General features: G+C 37.5%; 4 protein-coding genes across 4 annotated transcripts; all 4 read left to right on the top strand.

The window, feature by feature from the left end:
• Positions 1-1,328: 1,328 nt before the first annotated feature.
• On the top strand, positions 1,329-2,285 carry LOC116521626 (olfactory receptor 2G3-like). The gene has a single exon (XM_032236286.1). It carries the CDS (start codon positions 1,329-1,331, stop codon positions 2,283-2,285), a length of 957 nt encoding a protein of 318 aa, XP_032092177.1.
• A 5,816-nt stretch (positions 2,286-8,101) lies between these two features.
• On the top strand, positions 8,102-8,591 carry LOC116522681 (olfactory receptor 10A4-like). The gene is given in 2 exon segments (XM_032237699.1): positions 8,102-8,568; positions 8,570-8,591. Coding segments are annotated over 2 exon segments (489 nt in total).
• Positions 8,592-16,175: 7,584 nt separating this feature from the next.
• On the top strand, positions 16,176-16,665 carry LOC116522549 (olfactory receptor 10A4-like). Its single transcript, XM_032237510.1, is given in 2 exon segments — positions 16,176-16,642; positions 16,644-16,665. Coding segments are annotated over 2 exon segments (489 nt in total).
• Positions 16,666-22,093: 5,428 nt separating this feature from the next.
• On the top strand, positions 22,094-22,583 carry LOC116522550 (olfactory receptor 10AG1-like). The gene is given in 2 exon segments (XM_032237511.1): positions 22,094-22,560; positions 22,562-22,583. Coding segments are annotated over 2 exon segments (489 nt in total).
• The last annotated feature ends 2,720 nt before the right edge of the window (positions 22,584-25,303 follow it).

Raw genomic sequence — 25,303 nt, forward strand, 5'->3', positions numbered from 1 at the left:
GGTTGAAAAACACTGTTCTATCCTATCTGTTTCCCAGACACTTCCTGGACAAATATCTTCAGTTTTCTTTGCAAGATATTTTGCAACTTCATGAGAAGATATTTTTATTTTCAGAGTATGTTCAGTGGAATGTTAAGATAATTTTATTGTCGGCTTTTCACTTATGCTTTAACCATTAAGTCTTTCAAACATGTACATTTAGATGCTGTGTCTCAATGGAAAAGGCCATTCAACATGTAACAGGAATAGCTGATCATTTGTGGTATGTAAGGGAACCAAATTACATATAATGGGAAATTAAGCTTCCTTTGATTTAAGTAACTTTTCTCCAATCTCAAATCTTTCCCTTACCCATTTTTTCTCCCTTTCAATTCTGTCTGATTCCCAGAGATTGTCTGGACAAATGGGTTTTTTTTTTTTGGCAAGGCTTTTTTTTTACAGAAGTGTTTTACATTTCTCTCTTTCCTATGACTGAGAGAAAAAGATTGGCCAATGGTCACCCAGCTGCCTTTGCGCCTTGGACTGGACTAGAATTCCCAGTCTTCCAGTTTTTAGTTTGATTCTTTAACCACTAATACTTTTCACTTCCTAACTGGACTATGAATGCTAAGTTTCCGAAGTTGAAGTGATGTACTTCAAAGAAAATGTGTAAAAATGTCTGAAATTGTTATTGAGTTTTCATTATTTGTAAAATCCCTAAAAGAATAACAGACATTATTACATGAAAGGGCAACTGATTAAAAAAAATGCACACATATATACACACGTAAAGGAGTGTATTGAGAGTCTGAAGACTACAGAGTTCTGAGAAAAGATGTTAGAGTGGTTGTGTGATTCACTCAGCTAATATAATCACAAATAAACTAATCGGTCACTAAATTAAAATTGCAGCCTTTCTTTCTTATTTCCAAGGATTTAATCGACATTACTAACTCTGAGTAAATGCAAATGAAAAACATATAGTTTCAGAAAGCTACATAATTATTAATAATTCTTCAGAAGAATTGTTTAATTTGTTATTTAGAATAGAATAGAATACAACAACAGAATTGAAAGGGATCTTGAAGGTCTTCTAGTCCAACTCCCTGCTTAGGCAGGAAATCCTACATCACTTCATACAAATGGATCTCCAATGGCTTCTTAAAAATGTCCAGTGTTTGGGCATTCTTAACTTCTTCAGGCAAAGAGTTGCTTCTCTCCTTGATTAGTTTCCACCAGTTGCTTCTTTTCCTCCCGTCAGGTGCTTTGCAGAATAGGTTGAATTCCTCTTCTTTGTGGCAGCCCCTTAATGTTCCTTTTTGTTTTCAGGCTTCCATCTGGATGATACCATGGAAAAAGACAACCAGTCCTGCTTGACTGAATTTCTCCTGCTCGGCTTTTCAGATTTCAAGTCTATGGAAGAACTTGTATTTTGTTTGGTTCTAATATTCTACCTCATGACTTTGATGGGCAACAGCCTGGTTTTGACCATCACCATTTCCAGTCCCACCCTTCACACCCCAATGTACTTCTTCCTGTGGAACTTGTCTTTCTTGGAAATTGGCTACGCCTCCACCATCAGCCCGAAGATGCTCGTAAATTTGCTTTCAGGGAACCAGACCATATCCTTTTGGGGCTGTGGATGTCAAATGTGCTTCTTTCTTCTCTTTATTGTCACTGAGTGTTTTCTTCTTTGTGCTATGGCATTTGACCGCTATGTTGCCATTTGCAAGCCCTTGCAATACCCATATATCATGAATGACAAGAACTGTGCTAACTTAGCTGCCATCTCATGGACCATTGCTGCTTTTGGGAGTTTGGCACAATCTATTTCAATCTTCACCCTTCCCTTCTGTGGGTCAAACAGAATCAGCCATTTCTTCTGTGATATCACGCCTGTTTTCAGATTGACTTCCATCGATACTTACAAAAATGAATTGGCCAATGCCATACTAACTGTGGTCTTGGTCTTGGTTCCCCTTTTGTTCATCCTCTTTACCTACATCCTCATCATCTCCTCTATTCTCAGAATGCCAGTGGCCACCAACAGGCACAAAGCATTTTCCACTTGTTCCTCACATCTCACTGTTGTTCTCCTGTATTATGGAACAATCATTGCTGCCTACATTCAGCCCGACTCGGCAAATTCTCAGGACAACAACAGATTTCTTGCCCTACTCTACACAGTAGTGACCCCAGGTTTGAACCCCATCATTTACAGCTTGAGGAACAAAGAGATAAAAGCTGCTTTCAAAACATCAATAGCAAGGAAATGGGTCTTTTTAGGTAGAAATCCAGGATCATAATCCAATAATAATTGATAAGATCCCATTATATCAATCAGTCTCATTTTTTTTTGAGAAGTCATAATTTTAGCTACACATTTATGTGCTAGATTGAACTCTAGAAAATGGCAGTGGCTCATTTTAGCCTTAATAGTAGAATGATTCAGATCTTGGGATAGATATTTTTAAACAAGGGATGAGTCCTGAATAGCAATAACCGTAGCATTCAGACATATACTGCTGCATAGTGCTTTACAGCATTCTCTAAAAAGTTTACAGTGTCAGCATATTACCCTCAATCGTTTGCATCCTCATTTTATCTACAGATGGAACTTTGAGCCTGTTGAGATTGAACTCCTTGCAGTGGGCAGAGTTAACCTGCAATATTGCATTCTAACCACCGTGCCACCATGGCTCTTGAAAGGAAAGCTGAATTTATTGTTATGATTGAATGCAAGAAAAAGGATTGTCTGGTTATTTTCTTGGAACAATGTTGCCAAAATTAAGTATAAACTGGTGCTGTAAGGATTCCCACAAGTGATATATGATTTAAACCAAATATTTTTATAAATCTCTTTTATTATTATTATTGCATCAACACAACATTCAGAAGGAAGTAGGTGTAAATAAAAGATAGAGATAAACATTATCATGAATGTGGCAATTTGTTTTCAGTATGTAGATTTAAATATATTTGTAGATATACTGTACACATTCTTTCCCTTCCCCAACCCATTTATAGCTTCCTCCCAATTTAATTCCAAATTATTGGGCAAACCATCTCCAACATTCCCATTGATCTCTTCCGTATAATTATTCCCTCTAATTTCTAACATCCTGTGTGTGGAAGAAGAAATGTCTTGTCAGGTTTTCCTCAAATCATATGCAAATTAGTGCACTACAATGCAAGAATTTGAGTAAATTGCAAATAGATATACAATAGCAACATATTATGATTTATGTATTTAATAAAATAATCATAGAAATAAATAAAATAAATCTTGTGCCTCATTCTCACCTTCTCTGAGCTATTTGTTTAGTAGGAGAATAACCGAGCAGAAAAGAAATAACCATATCATATCTATTTTTAATTATAAGAATGTTGGGGTTAAATTTATTATAACTGCATGGCAACGAGTGGAGAAATAATATGATACTTAGTCTAAGTAAGCATCTTACCCAAATAAATGAATAGCTAACGTCAGGGACGTGCAGTCTCCTCAGGAAAAGGAAAGATTTTAAAGATTTTTTTTTAAATAATTAAAGCCAAGGTAGTTGCTACCAGATTCCAAGTCACAGTGGCTTGGCGTCTGCTTAGTGTTAACTATAGGAGGAGGCAAGAGAACTTGGGGCCTCTTTTGCATAAGGAATTTTTCGCCTTTTAAAAGTTAAGCCGGGGTTAAAAAGCAAAAAAATTCGTATGCAAAGGAGGCACTGATTCTCCCACCTGCTGATCTGGGAGCAGTGAATCATGCCTTGTTGCAGTTGAGCACGCTTACGTTGGGCGGGTTATTTCGGGGGACACGCTTCAGAGGAGAGAGGAGTGGGGGAGAAGGATGAGGCTCACTCATCACCCATTCCCAACCTTCCCGGGGTCTATATTCCCTTCGCTGCAAGCCTTGCCGTCTCTTGCATCCCAAAGGTGGGTGGGTGTGGGAGCTTTGATGGCCCCAATTCTTCTCTGGGGGTGTGTGTCTCCTGGGGCTGCTGGCTAGAGACTCCCAAGGAGCGACCCCTTCCCTCCTAGTTCCCCTCCCATCTCCACTTTACCCGGAGAAGAGAGGGAAGGGGCAGCGGCAGGGACGTTCTTGCTGCTGTAGCAATAGCAATAGCAATAGCAGTTAGACTTATATACCACTTCATAGGGCTTTCAGCCCTCTCTAAGCGGTTTACAGAGTCAGCATATCGCCCCCACAGTCTGGGTCCTCATTTCACCCACCTCGGAAGGATGGAAGGCTGAGTCAACCTTGAGTCGGTGAGATTAGAACCGCTGAACTGCATATAACAGTCAGCTGAAGTGGCCTGCAATACTGCACCCTAACCACTGCGCCACTGCGCCATCTCTGCTGTGTCCCAACAGTCCAGGCATCTCGTGTTTATGTCCGCCATAAACACGAGATGCCTGGCCTGTTGGACACAGCAGTGTCAGGGGGAGGAATGGGCTGGGTGGGCTGGCTGGCTGGGAAGGGGGGGAGCCCTTTAAAGCCCTGCTGTTGCATTCGAAGAAAGCCCCAGTGCTAGGGAGGCTTCCAACAGTCCAGCGAGGGTGACTACAACTCCCAGCATTCTTCACGGGGCATTTGTCCCGCTCAGAGCACTACCTGTTCACCTTTCCAAAGCTGTCTTGGCAGGCAGGCAGGCAGGCAGTGGGTGTTTAGCTAGTCAAACGACCAACTGGAGCTCCATCAGACGAGGAAGAAGCGTCGCTGCTACTTGCTTACTCCCTTGCTTGGCAACTTTGGGTTCCCTTGGACAAGAGCTTTGGAAACAAACTGCCAAGGGAAGGCACAAGACTGGAAACAAGGCGAAGGAAGAAGTGGGGGAAAGAAGTGGCGAGTAGAAAGGGGAAGTGGCCCAAGGGAGATGAGGCGTCTCTGGAGGATGGAATCCTGCCTCTTGCGATCCTCAGAGGCGTCTGAAAATCTGGATCTCCGAGTCGGTTCTTCTGGTGGATTCGAGCCATGGAGATCCAGCAGATCACCCCGAAGGGTGGTGACGACCCTCCAGGGATAGAACGGAATGGATCTTAATCCTTAGAGCCCAGTCTGGTTAGGCGGCCACCAGGAGAAGTCTGGGGGAGATCTTTCTGAAGCAGGGAGAGGAAATCGGCTGTGTAGGTTTGGGGAGACTCTGAGGTGCCTGAGGAGCCCCACAACTTGTATGGCTGGCAGTGGGAGACCGGCTGAGAGAGGAGCGCCTAGCATCGGTGGAGGGGGAGGTGGCTGAGGTGGGAAGGCAGATAGGGAGAAGAGGGTTTCTCCTAACGTGCCGGGAATTTGGCTCTCCACTGGCTTGCTGCACATGAGCCACCGTGTTCTGTACTAAAGCGATACAAATTCTCTCCAAGTGAAAGGTTTAGGATTGCAGCCCTGCCTAAAGAATTTCTTTCCCTGATTTAACTTATCCATGCTCTCTCTTGGGTCTCTGCCCCGCTTTCCCTTGGGAAACCCAGAACCGTAAATGGCTCCAACTCTACTCCATTTTCTCCCCACCCACCTCCAAACCCTGCTTGAACGTCCCCAACCAATGGAAAGCTTTCTTAAGCGATTCCAAGGCTCCTCTGGGCTGGGCCTCAACATTTTTGTGCTGTCTTGGGGTTTTTATCCCTCACAAGGCCTGAGTAAAGAGCGCCATTCTTTCCCTTCCGACTGAGAGGAGGCCTTTTAGATCAGAGCAATCCATCGTCGATCTGACGAGACTCCTCCCATGTAACACAGAGTTGGTCGGTGGGCTGTTCGAAAGAGTGGCCCATCTGAAGCTGCGGCAGAGCGCACGGCTAAATCGGTGAGAAAGAAAAAGAGGCTAAGACGGCATCGCTGGGATGGAAGCGCGGGACGTAGTGGGTTACCTGGAGATAGGAGACAAGGCCGCGCCGGTGGCGGCTTTTGGTAAGCACACAGAGGGAGTCAGTGACATGCGGTGAGCTTCATGGCCGGTGAGTGTCCCGATCTATGGTGAATGGGGCACCAGGGCTTTGGCGGGGTATTTGCACTTGCCTCACCGGCCATGAAGCTAACCGCACACCACTGGCTAATGCAGTATAAAAACTAAAAGCAACAGCAATTAAAAAGATTGAGGCTCCCTGCCATATAATTCAAAACTCTCATATGAGCATCTAATATCCTGTTCCTGAGGATGAAGGAAGAACAAAATTTTTCAAGGCTTTCAGGAAGAGCAAGAAAATCTTCCTTCTGGTTCAAGTTGTCCTCTAGTATTCTTTTACCAAATCCCCAGGATGAGTCCTTGTGCTTCTGGCATGAGGCCTTATTAGAGAAAAAGGTCTCCAGTCTCTCGGGAGATTTGAGTCCTCTAGGATCCAGTGGCTCCTTAACATCTTTCAGATGGGTTTATATAAACGGCCTCCATAATATCAACCATTTGTTTTCCAGAGGAAAGAATATATGAAGATTCTTCTATGGTATAGGAATGTTCAGATTGTTACATTGCCAGCGAATATTACACAATTTCAGGTTTTCGTTAAGAAGAAATATCCCATCTTTCTAAAAATAATCAGAAAAGGTTTGACAAAGTAAGATCATACTTTATAACTTGGTTCTTCATTTTATGCAACTTTATGTAGTTTTATTTTCAAGGGTTATTCAGTGAAACATTAGGAGAGTTTTATTGTCAGTATTTCAGTGATGCTTTAACATTTAAGACATTTGAGCCTGGGATACATCATGGCTAAAGTTCTATGTTTTATTGGCCTGTCTAGATGGAAAAGATAATTTGATATGTTAGAGGAATGGCTGATCAATGACGATATAATATGGAAACAAGGTGCAGCTAATGGGAAATTAATTTTCCTTTGATCTAAGCCACATTTCTGCAATCTCCAATCCTTCCTTTATTCTTTTTCCTCCTTATGTTCAATCCTATCTGTTTCCCAGACACTTCCTGAACAAATCTCTTCAGTTTTCTTTGCAAGATTTTTTGCAACTTCATGAGAAGATATTTTTATTTTCAGAGGATGTTCCGTGGAATATTAAGATAATTTTATTGTCAGCTTTTCACTTATGCTTTAACCATTAAGTCTTTTAAGCGTGCAAATTTAGAATGCCGTGTCTCAATGGAAAAGGCCATTCAACATGGAACAGGAATAGCTGATCATCAGTGATATGTAAGGGAACCAAATTACATATAATGGGAAATTAAGCTTCCTTTATTTTAAGTAACTTTTCTCCAATCTCAAATCTTTCTCTTATCCTTTTTTTCTCCCTTTCAATTCTGTCTGATTCCCAGAGATTGCCTGGACAAATGGGGCCTTTTTGGCAAGGTTTTTTTTTTACAGAAGTGTTTTACATTTCTCTCTTTCCTATGACTGAGAGAAAATGATTGGCCAATGGTCACCCAGCTGCCTTTGCGCCTTGGACTGGACTAGAATTCCCAGTCTCCCAGTTTCTAGTTTGATTCTTTAACCACTAATACTTTTCATTTCCTAACTGGACTATGAATGCAAAGTTTCCGAAGTTGAAGGGATGTACTTCAAAGGAAATGGGTAAAAATGAATGTAATTGTTATTGAGTTTTCATTATTTATAGACTCCCTGAAAGAATAACAGACATTATTACATGAAAGGGCAACCAATATAAAATATCACACATATATACACACTTGAAGGAGTGTATTGAGAGTCCAAGGACTACAGAGTTCCTAGAGTGGTTGTGTGATTCACTCAGCTAATATAATCACAAATGAATTCCCCCTTCTTTGTGGCAGCCCAATAATGTTCCTTTTTGTTTTCAGGCTTCCATCTGGATGATACCATGGAAAAAGACAACCAGTCCTGCTTGACTGAATTTCTCCTGCTTGGTTTCTCAGATTTCAAGTCTATGGAAGAACTTGTATTTTGTTTGGTTCTAATATTCTACCTCATGACTTTGATGGGCAACAGCCTGGTTTTGATCCTCACCATTTCCAGTCCCACCCTTCACACCCCAATGTACTTTTTTCTGTGGAACTTGTCTTTCTTGGAAATTGGCTACACCTCCACCATCAGCCCGAAGATGCTCGTAAATTTGTTATCAGGGAACCAGACCATATCCTTTTGGGGCTGTGGATGTCAAATATGCTTCTTCCTTCTATTTAGTGGCACTGAATGTTTTCTTCTTTGTGCTATGGCATATGACCGCTATGTTGCCATTTGCAAGCCCTTGCAATACCCGTATATCATGAACGACAAGAATTGTGCTAACTTAGCTGCCATCTCATGGACCATTGCTGCTTTTGGGAGTTTGGCACAATCTATTTCAATCTTCACCCTTCCCTTCTGTGGGTCAAACAGAATCAGCCATTTCTTCTGTGATATCACACCTGTTCTCAGATTGACTTCCATCGATACTTACAAAAATGAATTGGCCAATGCCATACTAACTGTGGTAATTGTCTTGGTTCCCCTTTTGTTCATCCTCTTTACCTACATCCTCATCATCTCCTCTATTCTCAGAATGCCAGTGGCCACCAACAGGCACAAAGCATTTTCCACTTGTTCCTCACATCTCACTGTTGTTCTCCTGTATTATGGAACAATCATTGCTGCCTACATTCAGCCCAACTCGGCAAATTCTCAGGACAACAACAGATTTCTTGCCCTACTCTACACAGTAGTGACCCCAAGTTTGAATCCCATCATTTACAGCTTGAGGAACAAAGAGATGAAAGCTGCTTTCAAAACATCAGTAGCAAGGAAATGGGTCCTTTTAGGTAGAAATCCAGGATCATGATCAAATAATAATTGATAAGATCCCTTAATTCAATCAGTTTCATTTTTTTGAGAAGTCATAATCTTAGCTACACATTTATGTGCTAGATTGAACTCTAGAAAGTGGCAGTGGCTGATTTTAGCCTTAATAGTAGAATGATTCAGATCTTGGGATAGATTTTTTAAAACAAGGGATGTGTCCTGAATAGCAATAACCGTAGCATTTAGACATATACTGCTGCATAGTGCTTTACAGCATTCTCTAAAAAGTTTACAGTGTCAGCATATTACCCCCAATCATTTGCATCCACATTTTATCTACAGATGGAACTTTGAGCCTGTTGAGATTGAACTCATCACAGTGGGCAGAGTTAGCCTGCAATACTGCATTCTAACCACCATGCCTCCATGGCTCTTGAAAGGAAAGCTGAATTTATTGTTATGATTGAATGCAAGAAAAAGGATTGTCTGGTTATTTTCTTGGAACCGTGTTGCCAAAATTAAGTAGAAACTGGCCCTGTAAGGATTCCCACAAGTGATATATGATTTAAACCAAATATTTTTTTATAAATTTCTTTTATTATTATTATTGCATCAACACAATATTCAGAAGGAAGTAGGTGTAAATAAAAGATTGAGATAAACACTATCATGAATGTGGCAATTTGTTTTCAGTATGTAGATTTAAATATATTTGTAGATATACTGTATACACCTTTTTCCCTTCCCCAACCCACTTATAGCTTCCTCCCAATTTATTCCCAAATTATTGGGCAAACCATCTCCAACATTCCCACTGATCTCTTCCGTATAATTATTCCCTCTAATTTCTAACATCCTGTGTGTGGAAGAAGAAATGTCTTGTCAGGTTTTCCTCAAATCATATGCAAATTAGTGCACTACAGTACAAGAATTTGAGTAAATTGCAAATAGATATACAATAGCAACATATTATTATATTTATGTATTTAATAAAATAATCATACAAATAAATAAAATAAATCTTGTGCCTCATTCTCACCTTCTCTGAGCTATTTGTTTAGTAGGAGGATAACCGAGCAGAAAAGAAATAACCATATCATATCTATTTTTAATTATAAGAATGTTGAAGTCAAATTTATTATAACTGCATGGCAATGAGTGGAGAAATAATACAATACTTATTCTAAACCATAAAGCCATTATTTATTTGTCTATTTATTCAATTTTTTTAAAATTATTTTTATTGTTTCAGTTAAACAAAAACACCCCCCAAAAATATCATCTTTTGTTACATCTTGTAGAAAGTGTATTGATTGGTTGCAAATATATTCTGTCCGTTTCTTCCACCATCCTTACATATACTTCATTCTAATCGTGTTGTAAATTTTAAGTCAAGAAAGAAAAATTGTTTATTTACTATCACTGTACCACAATTCTCATTTAATTACCATTATTTAAACATGTTTATATCTAGAATCATTTATATTTAAAGACATAACTACCTACTGGCATTCATTTGCAGTTTCAATAGATCTCCAATAACATTACACCTTTATGCCATATTCTAAAAGAAATTCAGTTAAGTAAGATATTTCCCCCCCACATAACACACCTGTATGTATCATTAAATATTATCCATTAACATTTCTTTGTTATTATTGTAGTTGACTAAACGTTATTTACTGTTTATCTCATCTCTTCTCTCCACGGGCCCACACAATATTATACCTTTATAGCCATCTTTAAATAATGATTTATTAATAAGATTTATAGGTCTTTTCCCTCAAACCCAGATTAATTAATTAAGTGCTAAGAAAATACACATTAAACATGTAAGACAATCTAAGAGATGTTAACATTTCTACTTATCAATCACCAAAAGTATTCATTAGCATTTCTATGGCCCGGTTATTTATCCTAACTAAGGTTATCATTTCACTATTAATATCATAGTAAATTAAATGTTAATGAATAAACATTCAATGGTAATCTAGAACAGTCTATAAAGTACTAAAATCTCTACTTATTAATCATCAATAATTAACTAGCTTTTTTTCATCAAATAGCCTTATTAACCAGTGTCTTTCCAGTAACAAAATTGTCTTTTGTCTCTCGCAGCTGTTGTCTCGATTCTCTTTCCTGGACGTTTCCAGGGTTTAAGACTTCTCTCCGAGCTTAAACGATCTCTCATGTAGCTTTGTTATCCTTGAGTTGTTATTAATGTAAGCTTAACTTTGGTTGTCAGGTTTATTTCTAGATAGATTTGTCTTATTAACTCCATCTTTTTTGCTCTCTCTTTTTCTCCTGCATCTTGGAGTTTGGGATGAAGCACCAAATTATCAGTCACTTTTCCAGCTTCCCTTCTTTCCACTTTCACTCACATTTACTCCATTAATAAGTTCATCTAACTTCTTATCTTTGTTTTCTATATTTTCATTCGCTTCTTTGATTTCTGGGGCAGAAACCCCATCATCTTTTTTTGTGATACCCTATAGTCTGTCCCATTTCTTGTCAAATCTCTCAAGTCCTTCTGAGATGTTGTGAAGACCAGCCAAAATGTTTTGAATTATCAAGTTTTCTACATCCGAGTATTGATCCATTTTTAGGGTAAAAAGAAATATAAAGAAAAAGCAAAAAAAGGAATTTGGCACTTTCTGCCACTGTAGCCTGTCACAAATTTTAGAAGAATATATCTATTTTTATTTTAAATCTTAAGCACAAGTACTTTTGTGTTTTTCAAAGTAGAAGGGATCTTATCTTTTTCTTTCCTTTTCTTACTCTTGCCAAAGTATTTTCAGAAGTACACTATTTGTGTCCTTGAGTCTTTATCAGGCTTTAAAAACAAGTTCCAAACCCTTCTGTTGCAAAGTCAGTGTAGTCAAATAGGAGTGAACAAGTATAGATTTTTACAACAGCAAAAGAAAAATACTTCAGACTTCGGCTTCCGTGGCAGATTCAACTATTTTAAAAACGTTTTCCTTAAGTATCTTTAATGATATTATAACAAGTAGAAGGAAAAATTTATTAAAGTAAAAAAAAAGTTTTAATTTAAGCCACAAAAGTTAAAGTAGTAAAAAGAAATAGAGAAAGAAAAATCAGTCTCTTCACCTCAAGCGGAAAAACAGGAAACGTTGCAATCATTTCACTCCACAAAACATCATTACAGGCAAGAGCAAAAAACTTTCTAAGGCAGTCCATTAGGGATTAAATACACTGCTTTGTTCTTACTTAAGGGACTAATTTAGCTTAAGAAAAAAGTTTCTTAGGGCAATCTTCTAAAAGAAAAGAAAAAAAAACCTCACCAGACAAAACATTTTCACTTCTCTTTCTTTCTGGAGCCATCTCCAACTATGTCAGCCTGGGGGCTGCCTGTTTGCCACCAGTTGGAAGCACTTCCCTTGGGTTGATCAGGGACTTTGTGGTGTCCCTTCCACCAGCAAGGTCTTGTCGTCCCAGTCACCGTCTCTTCGGGACAGTTTAGGTCCTGTAGGACCATCCAGGGGCAAAAGTGTCATCGGCAGATTCGGACTGTCGAGTCTGCACGATGTAACGTTGCGATGTTAGCTCCTCCCACCATTTATTCAAATTTATAATGGACTATTTAGATACAGATGCCCTTGTTTTGGCAAGGAGGAAACTTAAATTGTAGTGACGTTTACAGCATTTAGTAAAAGAATTAAGCTTTGAATATAAATTAAAATTATTAGTACCATTTCTTTTCAATGCAATTTTTATTTTATAACATAAAAGTTCCATTTTTAGTTCAACAGTGTGTTGTCTGGGTACGTATTTTTTTAGGAAATAATAATCAAAATGTTTACAACAATATTCATTACATTGGTATTACCGTAGTTCTATAATTATAATAGTAATCATTATTATGCTATTTGCTTGTCCATTTTAACAAAACTCACTTGTATCATTAGTCCTTTTTTGATATCCACATGTTTCTAACTTCTGTTTTTATTAACTAGCTATTGATACAATAAGTCCCATGTCAAAAAGTATTTAGTTTCTTCCTTTTCCTTAATTGTAAGTGTTAGTCTATCCATTTCTGCAAATTTAAATATTTTTTAAATCACATTTTCATCTGTAGGGATCTCATCACTCTTCCACTGCTGTGCAAATACAATTCTAACTGCAGTTAATACATATAGGATCAAATATGTATTCTCCTTATTATACTTCTCTGGAAAAATGCCCAACAAATCCAGCTGGATAGATGCATTCTTTTAACAGGTTGCTAAGTCCACCTGGCAATTTATCTGTGACATCAGGGTCACCTGAGTGGTGCAAATTAGTGTGGGGCCTTCTTGGAACTGTTGAAAAGACTGGGATGTAGATTGGAGATAGATGATGTTGTATGGCTCTCCCTCTGTTGAGAGACGGCTGTTTAATTTTGATATAGATGGCCCCTTTAAAAAAGCACCTTTGTGACTCCATCGAAAGCAATATTTTTTTTTGCACATTGTACATAGAGTGTATGCTATGTATATAATCTCACTGTAAACAGCTTCCTTATCCTTCTGATATGAAAATCAGAGGGGTACGCATGATGTCACACAATATGAAAAGAATTTCAATAGAATTCAGAGTATTAAGCAGCCTTAATGACATAGATGTCTATGAAAATATTCCATATCAGTGCAACTGTTGTTTCCCTTAGTCTTTCACAATAAGCATGTATCACAAAGGGTTGCCTAAAGCCACATAGAGATCGTAGATGATGATGGCCAAGAGGAAGAGTTCAGTTCCTGTCAAAAGCCCCAGGAGGCAAAGTTGTAACAGCCAGAAAAAGAAATGGAACCACATTCTCTCATGAAATTTTCCAGCATTTCAAATGAAAACAGATTTATTGAAAATGGTAGAAGCTTTAGGCAAGAATAACGGATGGCAATTTTTACATTACAAAAGCTAACTATTTGCTTTTGTCACTCACTGTTTGAGATCCTTGTATAGTTCCTAACATTTTTGTCATGTGAACAAGAAAATGATTAGCTAATCATTTCATTTAGAAACTGTGGTGGCACAGCCTACAATGCAACATTGTAGGCTAATTCTGCTGAGTGCTGGCTGCTAGCAGTTCGAGTCTCACCGGCTCAAGGTTGATTCAGCCTTACATCCTTCAAGGTTTGGTAATATGACAACCCGGATTGTTGGGGGCAATATGCTGACTCTGTAAACTGCTTAGAGAGGATTGTAAAAGCACTGTGAATTGGTGCAGAAGTCTAATTGCTAATTGCTATTAATTCATTTATTTGCCAAATGTACATAGCTACCCATCTTACCCAAATAAGTGAATAGCTAACGTAGTATAAAAACTAAAAGCAACAGCAATTAAACAATTAAAAAGATTGAGGCTCCCTGCCATATAATTCAAAGCACACATATGAGGATCTAAGATCCTGTTCCTGAGGATGAAGGAAGAACAAAAATTTTCAAGGCTTTCAGGAAGAGCAAGAAAATCTTCCTTCTGGTTCAAGTTGTCCTCTAGTATTCTTTTACCATGTCCATGTTTATACTTATACCTGCTATCTTGTACATGTTTGACAAACAGACAAACAAACAAACAAATAAATAAAAAGTTGTCATCTAGTATTCTTTTACCAAATCCCCAGGATGAGTCCTTGTGCTTCTATCATGAGACCTTATTAGAGAAATAGGTCTCCAGTCTCTCGGGAGATTTGAGTACTCTAGGATCCAGTGGCTTCACAACATCTTTGAGATGGGTTTTTATAAACGGCCTCCATAATATCAACCATTTGTTTTCCAGAAGAAAGAATATATGAAGATTCTTCTATGGTATAGGAATGTTCAGATTGTTACATTGCCAGCGAATATTACACAATTTCAGGCTTTCGTTAAGAATAAATATCCCATCTCTCTAAAAATAATCAGAAAAGGTTTGACAAAGTAAGATCATACTTTATAACTTGGTTCTTCATTTTATGCATGTAGTTTTATTTTCAAAGGTTATTCAGTGAAACATTAGGAGAGTTTTATTGTCAGCATTTCAATGATGCTTTAACATTTAAGATTTTTGAGCCTGGGACACATCATGCCTAAAGTTGTATGTTTTATTGGCCTTTCTAGATGGAAAAGATAATTTGATATGTTAGAGGAATGGCTGATCATTGACGATATAAGATGGAACAAGGCGCAGCTAATGGGAAATTAATTTTCCTTTCATCTAAGCCACTTCTTTTCCAATCTCCGATCCTTCCTTTATTTTTGTACTTCCTTATGTTCTATCCTATCTGTTTCCCAGACACTTCCTGGACAAATCTCTTCAGTTTTCTTTGCAAGATTTTTTGTAACTTCATGAGAACATATTTTTATTTTCAGAGGATGTTCAGTGGAACATTAAGATAATTTTACTGTCAGTTTTTCACTTATGCTTTCACCATTAAGTCTTTCAAACATGTACATTTAGACGCTGTGTCTCAATGAAAAAGGCCATTCAATATGGAACAGGAATAGCTGATCATTTGTGGTATGTAAGGGAACCAAATTACATATAATGGGAAATTAAGCTTCCTTTATTTTAAGAAACGTTTCTCCAATCTCAAATCTTTCCCTTACCCTTTTTTTCTCCCTTTCAATTCTGTCTGATTCCCAGAGATTGTCTGGACAAATGGGGTTTTTTTTGGCAAGGTTTTTTTTTTACAGAAGTGTTTTACATTTCTCTCTTTCCTATGACTGAGAGAAAATGATTGGCCAATGGTCACCCAGCTGCCTTTGCGCCTTGGACTGCATTAGATTTCCCAGTCTCCCAGTTTTTAGTTTGATTCTTCAACCACTAATACTTTTCATTTCCTAACTGGACTATGAATGCAAAGTTTCCGAAGTTGAAGGGATGTACTTCAAAGGAAATGTGTAAAAATGTCTGTAATTGTTATTGAGTTTTCATTATTTATATACTCCCTGAAAGAATAACAGGCATTATTGCATGATAGGGCAACCAAAATAAAATATCACACATATATACACACATGAAGGAGTGTATTGAGAGTCCAAGGACTACAGAGTTCTGAGAAAAGTTCCTAGAGTGGTTGTGTGATTCACTCAGCTAATATAATCACAAATGAATTCCCTCGTCCTTGTGGCAGCCCCTTAATGTTCCTTTTTTGTTTTCAGGCTTCCATCTGGATGATACCATGGAAAAAGACAACCAGTCCTGCTTGACTGATTTTCTCCTGCTCGGCTTCTCAGATTTCAAGTCTATGGAAGAACTTATATTTTGTTTGGTTCTAATATTCTACCTCATGACTTTGATGGGCAACAGCCTGGTTTTGATCCTCACCATTTCCAGTCCCACCCTTCACACCCCAATGTATTTTTTTCTGTGGAACTTGTCTTTCTTGGAAATTGGCTACACCTCCACCATCAGCCCGAAGATGCTAGTAAATTTGTTATCAGGGAACCGGACCATATCCTTTTGGGGCTGTGGATGTCAAATGTGCTTCTTTCTTCTCTTTGTTGGCACTGAGTGTTTTCTTCTTTGTGCTATGGCATTTGACCGCTATGTTGCCATTTGCAAGCCCTTGCAATACCTATATATCATGAACGACAAGAATTGTGCTAATTTAGCTGCCATTTCATGGACCATTGGTGCTTTTGTGAGTTTGGGGCAATCTATTTCAATCTTCACCCTTCCCTTCTGTGGGTCAAACAGAATCAGCCATTTCTTCTGTGATATCATGCCTGTTCTCAGATTGACTTCCATCGATACTTACAAAAATGAAGTGGCCAATGCCATACTAACTGTGGTATTTGTCTTGGTTCCCCTTTTGTTCATCCTCTTTACCTACATCCTCATCATCTCCTCTATTCTCAGAATGCCAGTGGCCACGAACAGGCACAAAGCATTTTCCACTTGTTCCTCACATCTCACTGTTGTTCTCCTGTACTATGGAACAATCATTGCTGCCTACATTCAGCCCAACTCGGCAAATTCTCAGGACAACAACAGGCTTCTTGCCCTACTCTACACAGTAGTGACCCCAAGTTTGAATCCCATCATTTACAGCTTGAGGAACAAAGAGATAAAAGCTGCTTTCAAAACATCAGTAGCAAGGAAATGGGTCTTTTTAGGTAGAAATCCAGGATCATAATCCAATAATAATTGATAAGATCCCATTATATCAATCAATTTCATTTTTTTGATAAATCATAATCTTAACTATATTACCCCCAATCATTTGCATTCTCATTTTATCTACCTACAGATAGAACTTTGAGCCTGTTGAGATCAAACTCCATGCAGTTGGCAGAATTAGCCTGCAATACTGCATTCTAACCACCGTGCCACCATGACTCTTGAAACGAAAGCTGAATTTATTATTATGATTGAATGCAAGAAAAAGGATTGTCTGGTTATTTTCTTGGAACAGTGATGCCAAAATGAAGTAGAAACTGGCGCTGTAAGGATTCCCACAAGTGATATATGACTTAAACCCAAATATGTTTATAAATCTTTTATTATTATTATTGCATCAACACAACATTCAGAAGGAAGTAGGTGTAACTAAAAGATAGAAATAAACATTATCATGAATGTGGCAATTTGTTTTCAATATGTAGATTTAAATATATTTGTAGATATAGTGTATACACATTTTTTCCCTTCCCCAACCCACTTATAGCTTTCTCCCAATTTAATTCCAAATTATTGGGCAAACCATCTTCAACATTCCCACTGATCTCTTCTGTATAATTATTCCCTTTAATTTCTGACATCCTGTGTGTGGAAGAAGAAATGTCTTGTCAGGTTTTCCTCAAATCCTATGCAAATTAGTGCACTACAATACAAGAATTTGAGTAAATTGCAGATAGATATACAATAGCGACATATTATAATATTTATGTATTTAATAAAATATTCATACAAATAAATAAAATAAAATAAATCTTGTGCGTCATTCTCATTTTCTCTGAGCTATTTGTTTAGTAGGAGGATAACCGAGCAGAAAAGAATAACCATATCATATCTATTTTCAATTATAAGAATGTTGGGGTTAAATTATTATAAGTGCATGGCAACGAGAGGAGAAATAATACAATACTTATTCTAAACCATAAAGCCATTATTTATTTGTCTATTTATTCAAATTTCTAATTGACTATTTATATACAGATGCTCTTGTTTTGGCAAGGAGGAAACTTAAATTGTAGTGACGTTTACAGCATTTAGTAAAAGAATGAAGCTTTGAATATAAATTAAAATTATTAGTACCATTTCTTTTCAATGCAATTTTTATTTTATAACATAAAAGTTCCATTTTTAGTTCAACTGTGTGTTGTCTGGGTACGTATTTTTTAGGAAATAATAATCAAAATGTTTACAACAATATTCATTACATTGGTATTACCGTAGTTCTATAATTATAATAGTAATCATTATGCTATTTGCTTGTCCATTTTAACAAAACTCACTTGTATCATTAGTCCTTTTTTGATATCCACGTGTTTCTAACTTCTGTTTTTATTAACTAGCTATTGATACAATAAGTCCCATGTCAAAAAGTATTTAGTTTCTTCCTTTTCCTTAATTGTAAGTGTTAGTCTATCCATTTCTGCAAATTTAAATATTTTTTAAAATCACATTTTCATCTGTAGGGATCTCATCACTCTTCCATTGCTGTGCAAATACAAATCTAACTGCAATTAATACATGTAGGACAAATATGTATTCTCCTTATTATACTTTTCTGGTAAACTGCTGAACAAATCCAGCTGGATAGATGCATTCTTTTAACAGGTTGCTAAGTCCACCTGGCAATTTATCTGTGACATCAGGGTCACCTGAGTGGTGCAAATTAGTGTGGGGCCTTCTTGGAACTGTTGAAAAGACTGGGATGTAGATTGGAGATAGATGATGTTGTATGGCTCTCCCTCTGTTGAGAGACGGCTGTTTAATTTTGACATAGATGGCCTCTTTAAAAAAGCACCTTTGTGACGCCATCAAAAGCAATATTTTTTTTTTGCACATTGTACATAGAGTGTATGCTATGTATATAATCTCACTCACAGCTTCCTTATCCTTCTGATATGAAAATCAGAGGGGTACGCATGATGTCACACAATATGAAAAGAATTTCAATAGATTTCAGAGTTTTAAGCAGCCTTAATGACATAGATGTCTATGAAAATATTCCATATCAGTGCAACTGTTGTTTCCCTTAGTCTTTCACAATAAGCATGTATCACAAAGGGTTGCCTAAAGCCACATAGAGATCATAGATGATGATGGCCAAGAGGAAGAGTTCAGTTCCTGTCAAAAGCCCCAGGAGGCAAAGTTGTAACAGCCAGGAAAAGAAATGGAACCACATTCTCTCATGAAATTTTCCAGCATTTCAAATGAAAACAGATTTATTGAAAATGGTAGAAGCTTTAGGCAAGAATAACGGATGGCAATTTTTACATTACAAAAGCTAACTATTTGCTTTTGTCACTCACTGTTTGAGATCCTTGTATAGTTCCTAACATTTTTGTCATGTGAACAAGAAAATGATTAGCTAATCATTTCATTTAGAAACTGTGGTGGCACAGCCTACAATGCAACATTGTAGGCTAATTCTGCTGAGTGCTGGCTGCTAGCAGTTCGAGTCTCACCGGCTCAAGGTTGATTCAGCCTTACATCCTTCAAGGTTTGGTAATATGACAACCCGGATTGTTGGGGGCAATATGCTGACTCTGTAAACTGCTTAGAGAGGGTTGTAAAAGCACTGTGAATTGGTGCAGAAGTCTAATTGCTAATTGCTATTAATTCATTTATTTGCCAAATGTACATAGCTACCCATCTTACCCAAATAAGTGAATAGCTAACGTAGTATAAAAACTAAAAGCAACAGCAATTAAACAATTAAAAAGATTGAGGCTCCCTGCCATATAATTCAAAACACTCATATGAGGATCTAAGATCCTGTTCCTGAGGATGAAGGAAGAACAAAAATTTTCAAGGCTTTCAGGAAGAGCAAGAAAATCTTCCTTCTGGTTCAAGTTGTCCTCTAGTATTCTTTTACCATGTCCATGTTTATACTTATACCTGCTATCTTGTACATGTTTGACAAACAGACAAACAAACAAACAAATAAATAAAAAGTTGCCCTCTAGTACTCTTTTACCAAATCCCCAGGATGAGTCCTTGTGCTTCTATCATGAGACCTTATTAGAGAAATAGGTCTCCAGTCTCTCGGGAGATTTGAGTCCTCTAGGATCCAGTGGCTTCTTAACATCTTTGAGATGGGTTTATATAAATGGCCTCCATAATATCAACCATTTGTTTTCCAGAGGAAAGAATATATGAAGATACTTCTATGGTATAAGAATCTTCAGATTGTTCCATTGCCAGCGAATATTACACAATATCAGACTTTCGTTAAGAAGAAATATCCCATCTCTCTACAAATAATCAGAAAAGGTTTGACAAAGTAAGATCATACTTTATAACTTGGTTCTTCATTTTATGCAACTTTACGTAGTTTTGTTTTCAAAAGTTATTCAGTGAAACATTAGGAGAGTTTTATTGTCAGCATTTCAGTGATGCTTTAACATTTAAGACCTTTGAGCATGGGACACATCATACCTAAAGTTGTATGTTTTATTGGCTTGTCTAGATGGAAAAGATAATTCGATATGTTAGAGTAATGGCTGATAATTGACGATATAATATGGAACAAGGTGCAGCTAAGGGGAAATTAATTTTCCTTTGATCTAAGCCACTTTTTTTCCAATCTCCGATCCTTCCTTTATTTTTACCTCTCCTTATGTTCAATCCTATCTGTTTCCCAGACACTTCATGAACAAATCTCTTCAGTTTTCTTTGCAAGATTTTTTGCAACTTCATGAGAAGATATTTTTATTTTCAGAGTATGTTCAGTGGAATATTAAGATAATTTTATTGTCGGCTTTTCACTTATGCTTTAACCATTAAGTCTTTCAAACATGTACATTTAGACGCTGTGTCTCAATGGAAAAGGCCATTCAACATGTAACAGGAATAGCTGATCATTTGTGGTATGTAAGGGAACCAATTTACATATAATGGGAAATTAAGCTTCCTTTGATTTAAGTAACTTTTCTCCAATCTCAAATCTTTCCCTTACCCTTTTTTTCTCCCTTTCAATTCTGTCTGATTCCCAGAGATTGCCTGGACAAATGGGGTTTTTTTTGGCAAGGTTTTTTTTTTTTTTACAGAAGTGTTTTACATTTCTCTCTTTCCTATGACTGAGAGAAAATGATTGGCCAATGGTCACCCAGCTGCCTTTGCGCCTTGGACTGGACTAGAATTCCCAGTCTCCCAGTTTCTAGTTTGATTCTTTAACCACTAATACTTTTCATTTCCTAACTGGACTATGAATGCAAAGTTTCCGAAGTTGAAGGGATGTACTTCAAAGGAAATGTGTAAAAATGTCTGTAATTGTTATTGAGTTTTCATTATTTATATACTCCCTGAAAGAATATCAGGCATTATTACATGATAGGGCAACTGATAAAAAACTACACACATATATACACATGTAAAGGAGTGTATTGAGAGTCCGAAGAGTTCTGAGAAAAGATGTTAGAGTGGTTGTGTGATTCACTCAGCTAATATAACCATAAATAAATTAATCGGTCACTAAATTAAAATTGCAGCCTTTCTTTCTTATTTCCAAGGATTTAATCGACATGACTAACTCTGAGTAAATGCAAATGAAAAACATATAGTTTCAGAAAGCTACATAATTATTAATAATTCTTCAGAAGAATTATTTAATTTGTTATTTAGAATCGAATAGAATACAACAACAGAGTTGAAAGGGATCTTGAAGGCCTTCTAGTCCAACTCCCTGCTTAGGCAGGAAATATTACATCACTTCATAGATGGATCTCCAAAGGCTTCTTAAAAATGTCCTGTGTTTGAGCATTCACAACTTCTGAAGGCAAGTTGTTGCTTCTCTCCTTGAGTAGTTTCCACCCGTTGCTTCTTGTCCTCCCCTCAGGTGCTTTGGAGAATAGGTTGAATTCCTCTTTTTTGTGGCAGCCCATTAATGTTCCTTTTTTGTTTTCAGGCTTCCATCTGGATGATACCATGGAAAAAGACAACCAGTCCTGCTTGACTGAATTTCTCCTGCTCGGCTTCTCAGATTTCAAGTCTATGGAAGAACTTGTGTTTTGTTTGGTTCTAATATTCTACCTCATGACTTTGATGGGCAACAGCCTGGTTTTGATTCTCACCATTTCCAGTCCCACCCTTCACACCCCAATGTACTTTTTTCTGTGGAACTTGTCTTTCTTGGAAATTGGCTACACCTCCACCATCAGCCCGAAGATGCTAGTAAATTTGTTATCAGGGAACCGGACCATATCCTTTTGGGGCTGTGGATGTCAAATGTGCTTCTTCCTTCTCTTTATTGTCACTGAGTGTTTTCTTCTTTGTGCTATGGCATTTGACCGCTATGTTGCCATATGCAAGCCCTTACAATACCCGTATATCATGAACGACAAGAATTGTGCTAATTTAGCTGCCATTTCATGGACCATTGGTGCTTTTGTGAGTTTGGGGCAATGTATTTCAATCTTCACCCTTCCCTACTGTGGGTCAAACAGAATCAGCCATTTCTTCTGTGATATCATGCCTGTTCTCAGATTGACTTCCATTGATACTTACAAAAATGAAGTGGCCAATGCCATACTAACTGTGGTATTTGTCTTGGTTCCCCTTTTGTTCATCCTCTTTACCTACATCCTCATCATCTCCTCTATTCTCACAATGCCAGTGGCTACGAACAGGCACAAAGCATTTTCCACTTGTTCCTCACATCTCACTGTTGTTCTCCTGTATTATGGAACAATCATTGCTGCCTACATTCAGCCCAACTCGGCAAATTCTCAGGACAACAACAGGCTTCTTGCCCTACTCTACACAGTAGTGACCCCAAGTTTGAATCCCATAATTTACAGCTTGAGGAACAAAGAGATAAAAGCTGCTTTCAAAACATCAGTAGCAAGGAAATGGGTCTTTTTAGGTAGAAATCCAGAATCATAATCCAATAATAATTGATAAGATCCCATTATATCAATCAGATTCATTTTTTTGAGAAATCATAATATTAGCTACACATTTATGTGCTAGATTGAACTCTAGAAAATGGCAGTGGCTAATTTTAGCCTTAATAGTAGAATGATTCAGATCTTGGGATAGATTTTTTAAAACAAGGGACGTGTCCTGAATAGCAATAGCTGTAATGTTTAGTCATATACTGATGCATAGTGTTTTACAGAATTCTTTAAAAAGTTTACAGTGTCAGCATATTATCCCCAATCATTTGCATCCTCATTTTATCTACAGATAGAACTTTGAGCCTATTGAGATCTAACTCCTCACAGTGGGCAGAGTTAACCTGCAATACTGCATTCTAACCACTGTGCCACCATGGCTCTTGAAAGGAAACCTGAATTTATTGTTATGATTGAATGCAAGAAAAAGGATTGTCTGGTTATTTTCTTGGAACAGTGATGCCAAAATTAAGTAGAAACTGGCGCTGTAAGGATTCCCACAAGTGATATATGATTTAAACCAAATATTTTTTATAAATTTCTTTTATTATTATTATTGCATCAACACAACATTCAGAAGGAAGTAGGTGTAAATAAAAGATAGAAATAAACATTATCATGAATGTGGCAATTTGTTTTCAGTATGTAGATTTAAATATATTTGTAGATATACTGTATACACATTTTTTCCCTTCCCCAACCCACTTATAGCTTCCTCCCAATTTATTCCCAAATTATTGGGCAAACCATCCCCAACATTCCCACTGATCCTTTCCGTATAATTATTCCCTCTAATTTCTGACATCCTGTGTGTGGAAGAAGAAATGTCTTGTCAGGTTTTCCTCAAATCATATGCAAATTAGTGCACTACAGTACAAAATTTGAGTAAATTGCAAATAGATATACAATAGCAACATATTATGATATATTTTTTTTAAAAATATAATTTTTATTAAACATTATTACCTTTAAAAAACAGAAAAAAACAATACAGCGACATAAATACAACGACATAAGCAAGACAAATCATACATAACAATATAAAGTAAAACATACAGATACAAATGGTGTTTTAGACATACAACCCCCCTCCCCCCCCCCACGGTGACTGTCATTCACAGCCCAGTTTTTCTTTCTTTCCTCATTATTAGGTCTCTAAGCCACATCTTCTCATTGCAAGATTCAGGGATCTATTACAGTACCTATGTTAACTTTCCCCATTTTAAGTCCCTGCTGTTCTCCTAGTCGCCCACATATACCATAGGTTCCAGCTAAGATAATGTTCTGTTTCTCCTTTGTCCCTCAGCCAACCCGTCATTCTGTCCATTTCTGCACATTCGTAGATCTTTTTAATTAATGCATCTTCCGGCGGTATAGTGGTGGATTTCCAAAATTGTGCATAGGTTATTCTTGCGGCCACAATTATATGCAGGTTCAAATGCCATATTGAACTGCTTATGTTATCTAGTTTGATGCTTAGTAACAGGTTCTCAGGTCTCCATTCAATGTTTGCCCCGGTAACCTCTTTTAACCATTTTTTAATCCTTTTCCAATATTTCGTGGTCTCAGTACAGGACCACCAAATATGGTAGAATGTGCCATCCTTTCTTCCACATTTCCAACACAATGGAGATAACCCAGGAAACATCTTAGCTAACCTCGTTGGGGGGAAGTGCCACCTATAAACCATCTTGTATATGTTTTCTTTGAATGCAGTGGATGTTGTAAGTTTAATGGTCTTACTCCATAGATCCCACCATTTGCCCATTTCAATTTCATAACCTAGGTTTCTCTCCCATACTGTTAGAAGGCTTTTGTCCATCTCTTCATTAGTATCTTGGCAGGTCAAAAATTGGTAGATCTTCGATAACATTTTTTTGTCTCCACCAAACAAGATCTTATCTAGCCCCTGAGGGTTTGGGTAGATCCCGAAACGTGCCTTATCACTTTTAAACCTGTTTCTAACCTGTAAATATTCCCACCATTCCAAATTCCTGCCCTGTTGCTCTAATTCCATCTTTGTTTTTATGTTGCCCTCTTCTGTCATGATATCTTTATATGTTATGTTTCTTGTCCAATTAAATAAACTCGGATGCATTAAGGCCTCTAATGGTGCCAACCAACACGGAACCCTAAGATAATATTTTTTCCTCATTTTTTCCCAGACCCCCATCAAAATCTTCCGAATATAATGTCCCATGAAGTACCTATGGGGGGTGTCTCTTTCTTGCCAGAGGGAGGCATGCCATCCCTGGGGGAGGTCATGTCCCTCTATAGCCAATAGGCGCCTTCTATTCAACATCACCCAATCTTTCACCCATGTCATGATTGCTGCGTTATAGTATGCTTCCCAGTTGGGTACTCCGAAGCCTCCCAGTTCTCTGCGTTTTTGTAAAGTTTGGGCTTTGATTCGTGCTTTCTTGCCTTGCCATATAAACTGTGTCACTATTGTCTCCAAGGATTTAAAAATTTTTTTGTCCAATTTAGTTGGTGCCGTTTGAAACAAAAACAAAAATTTTGGTAATACATATGTCTTGACTGTCGCGATCCTGCCCATCAGAGACAATTGTTTGCTACTCCAATTAGTCATATC

This window comes from Thamnophis elegans, chromosome Z (genome assembly GCF_009769535.1).
Source record: "Thamnophis elegans isolate rThaEle1 chromosome Z, rThaEle1.pri, whole genome shotgun sequence".
Classification (NCBI taxonomy): domain Eukaryota; kingdom Metazoa; phylum Chordata; class Lepidosauria; order Squamata; family Colubridae; genus Thamnophis; species Thamnophis elegans.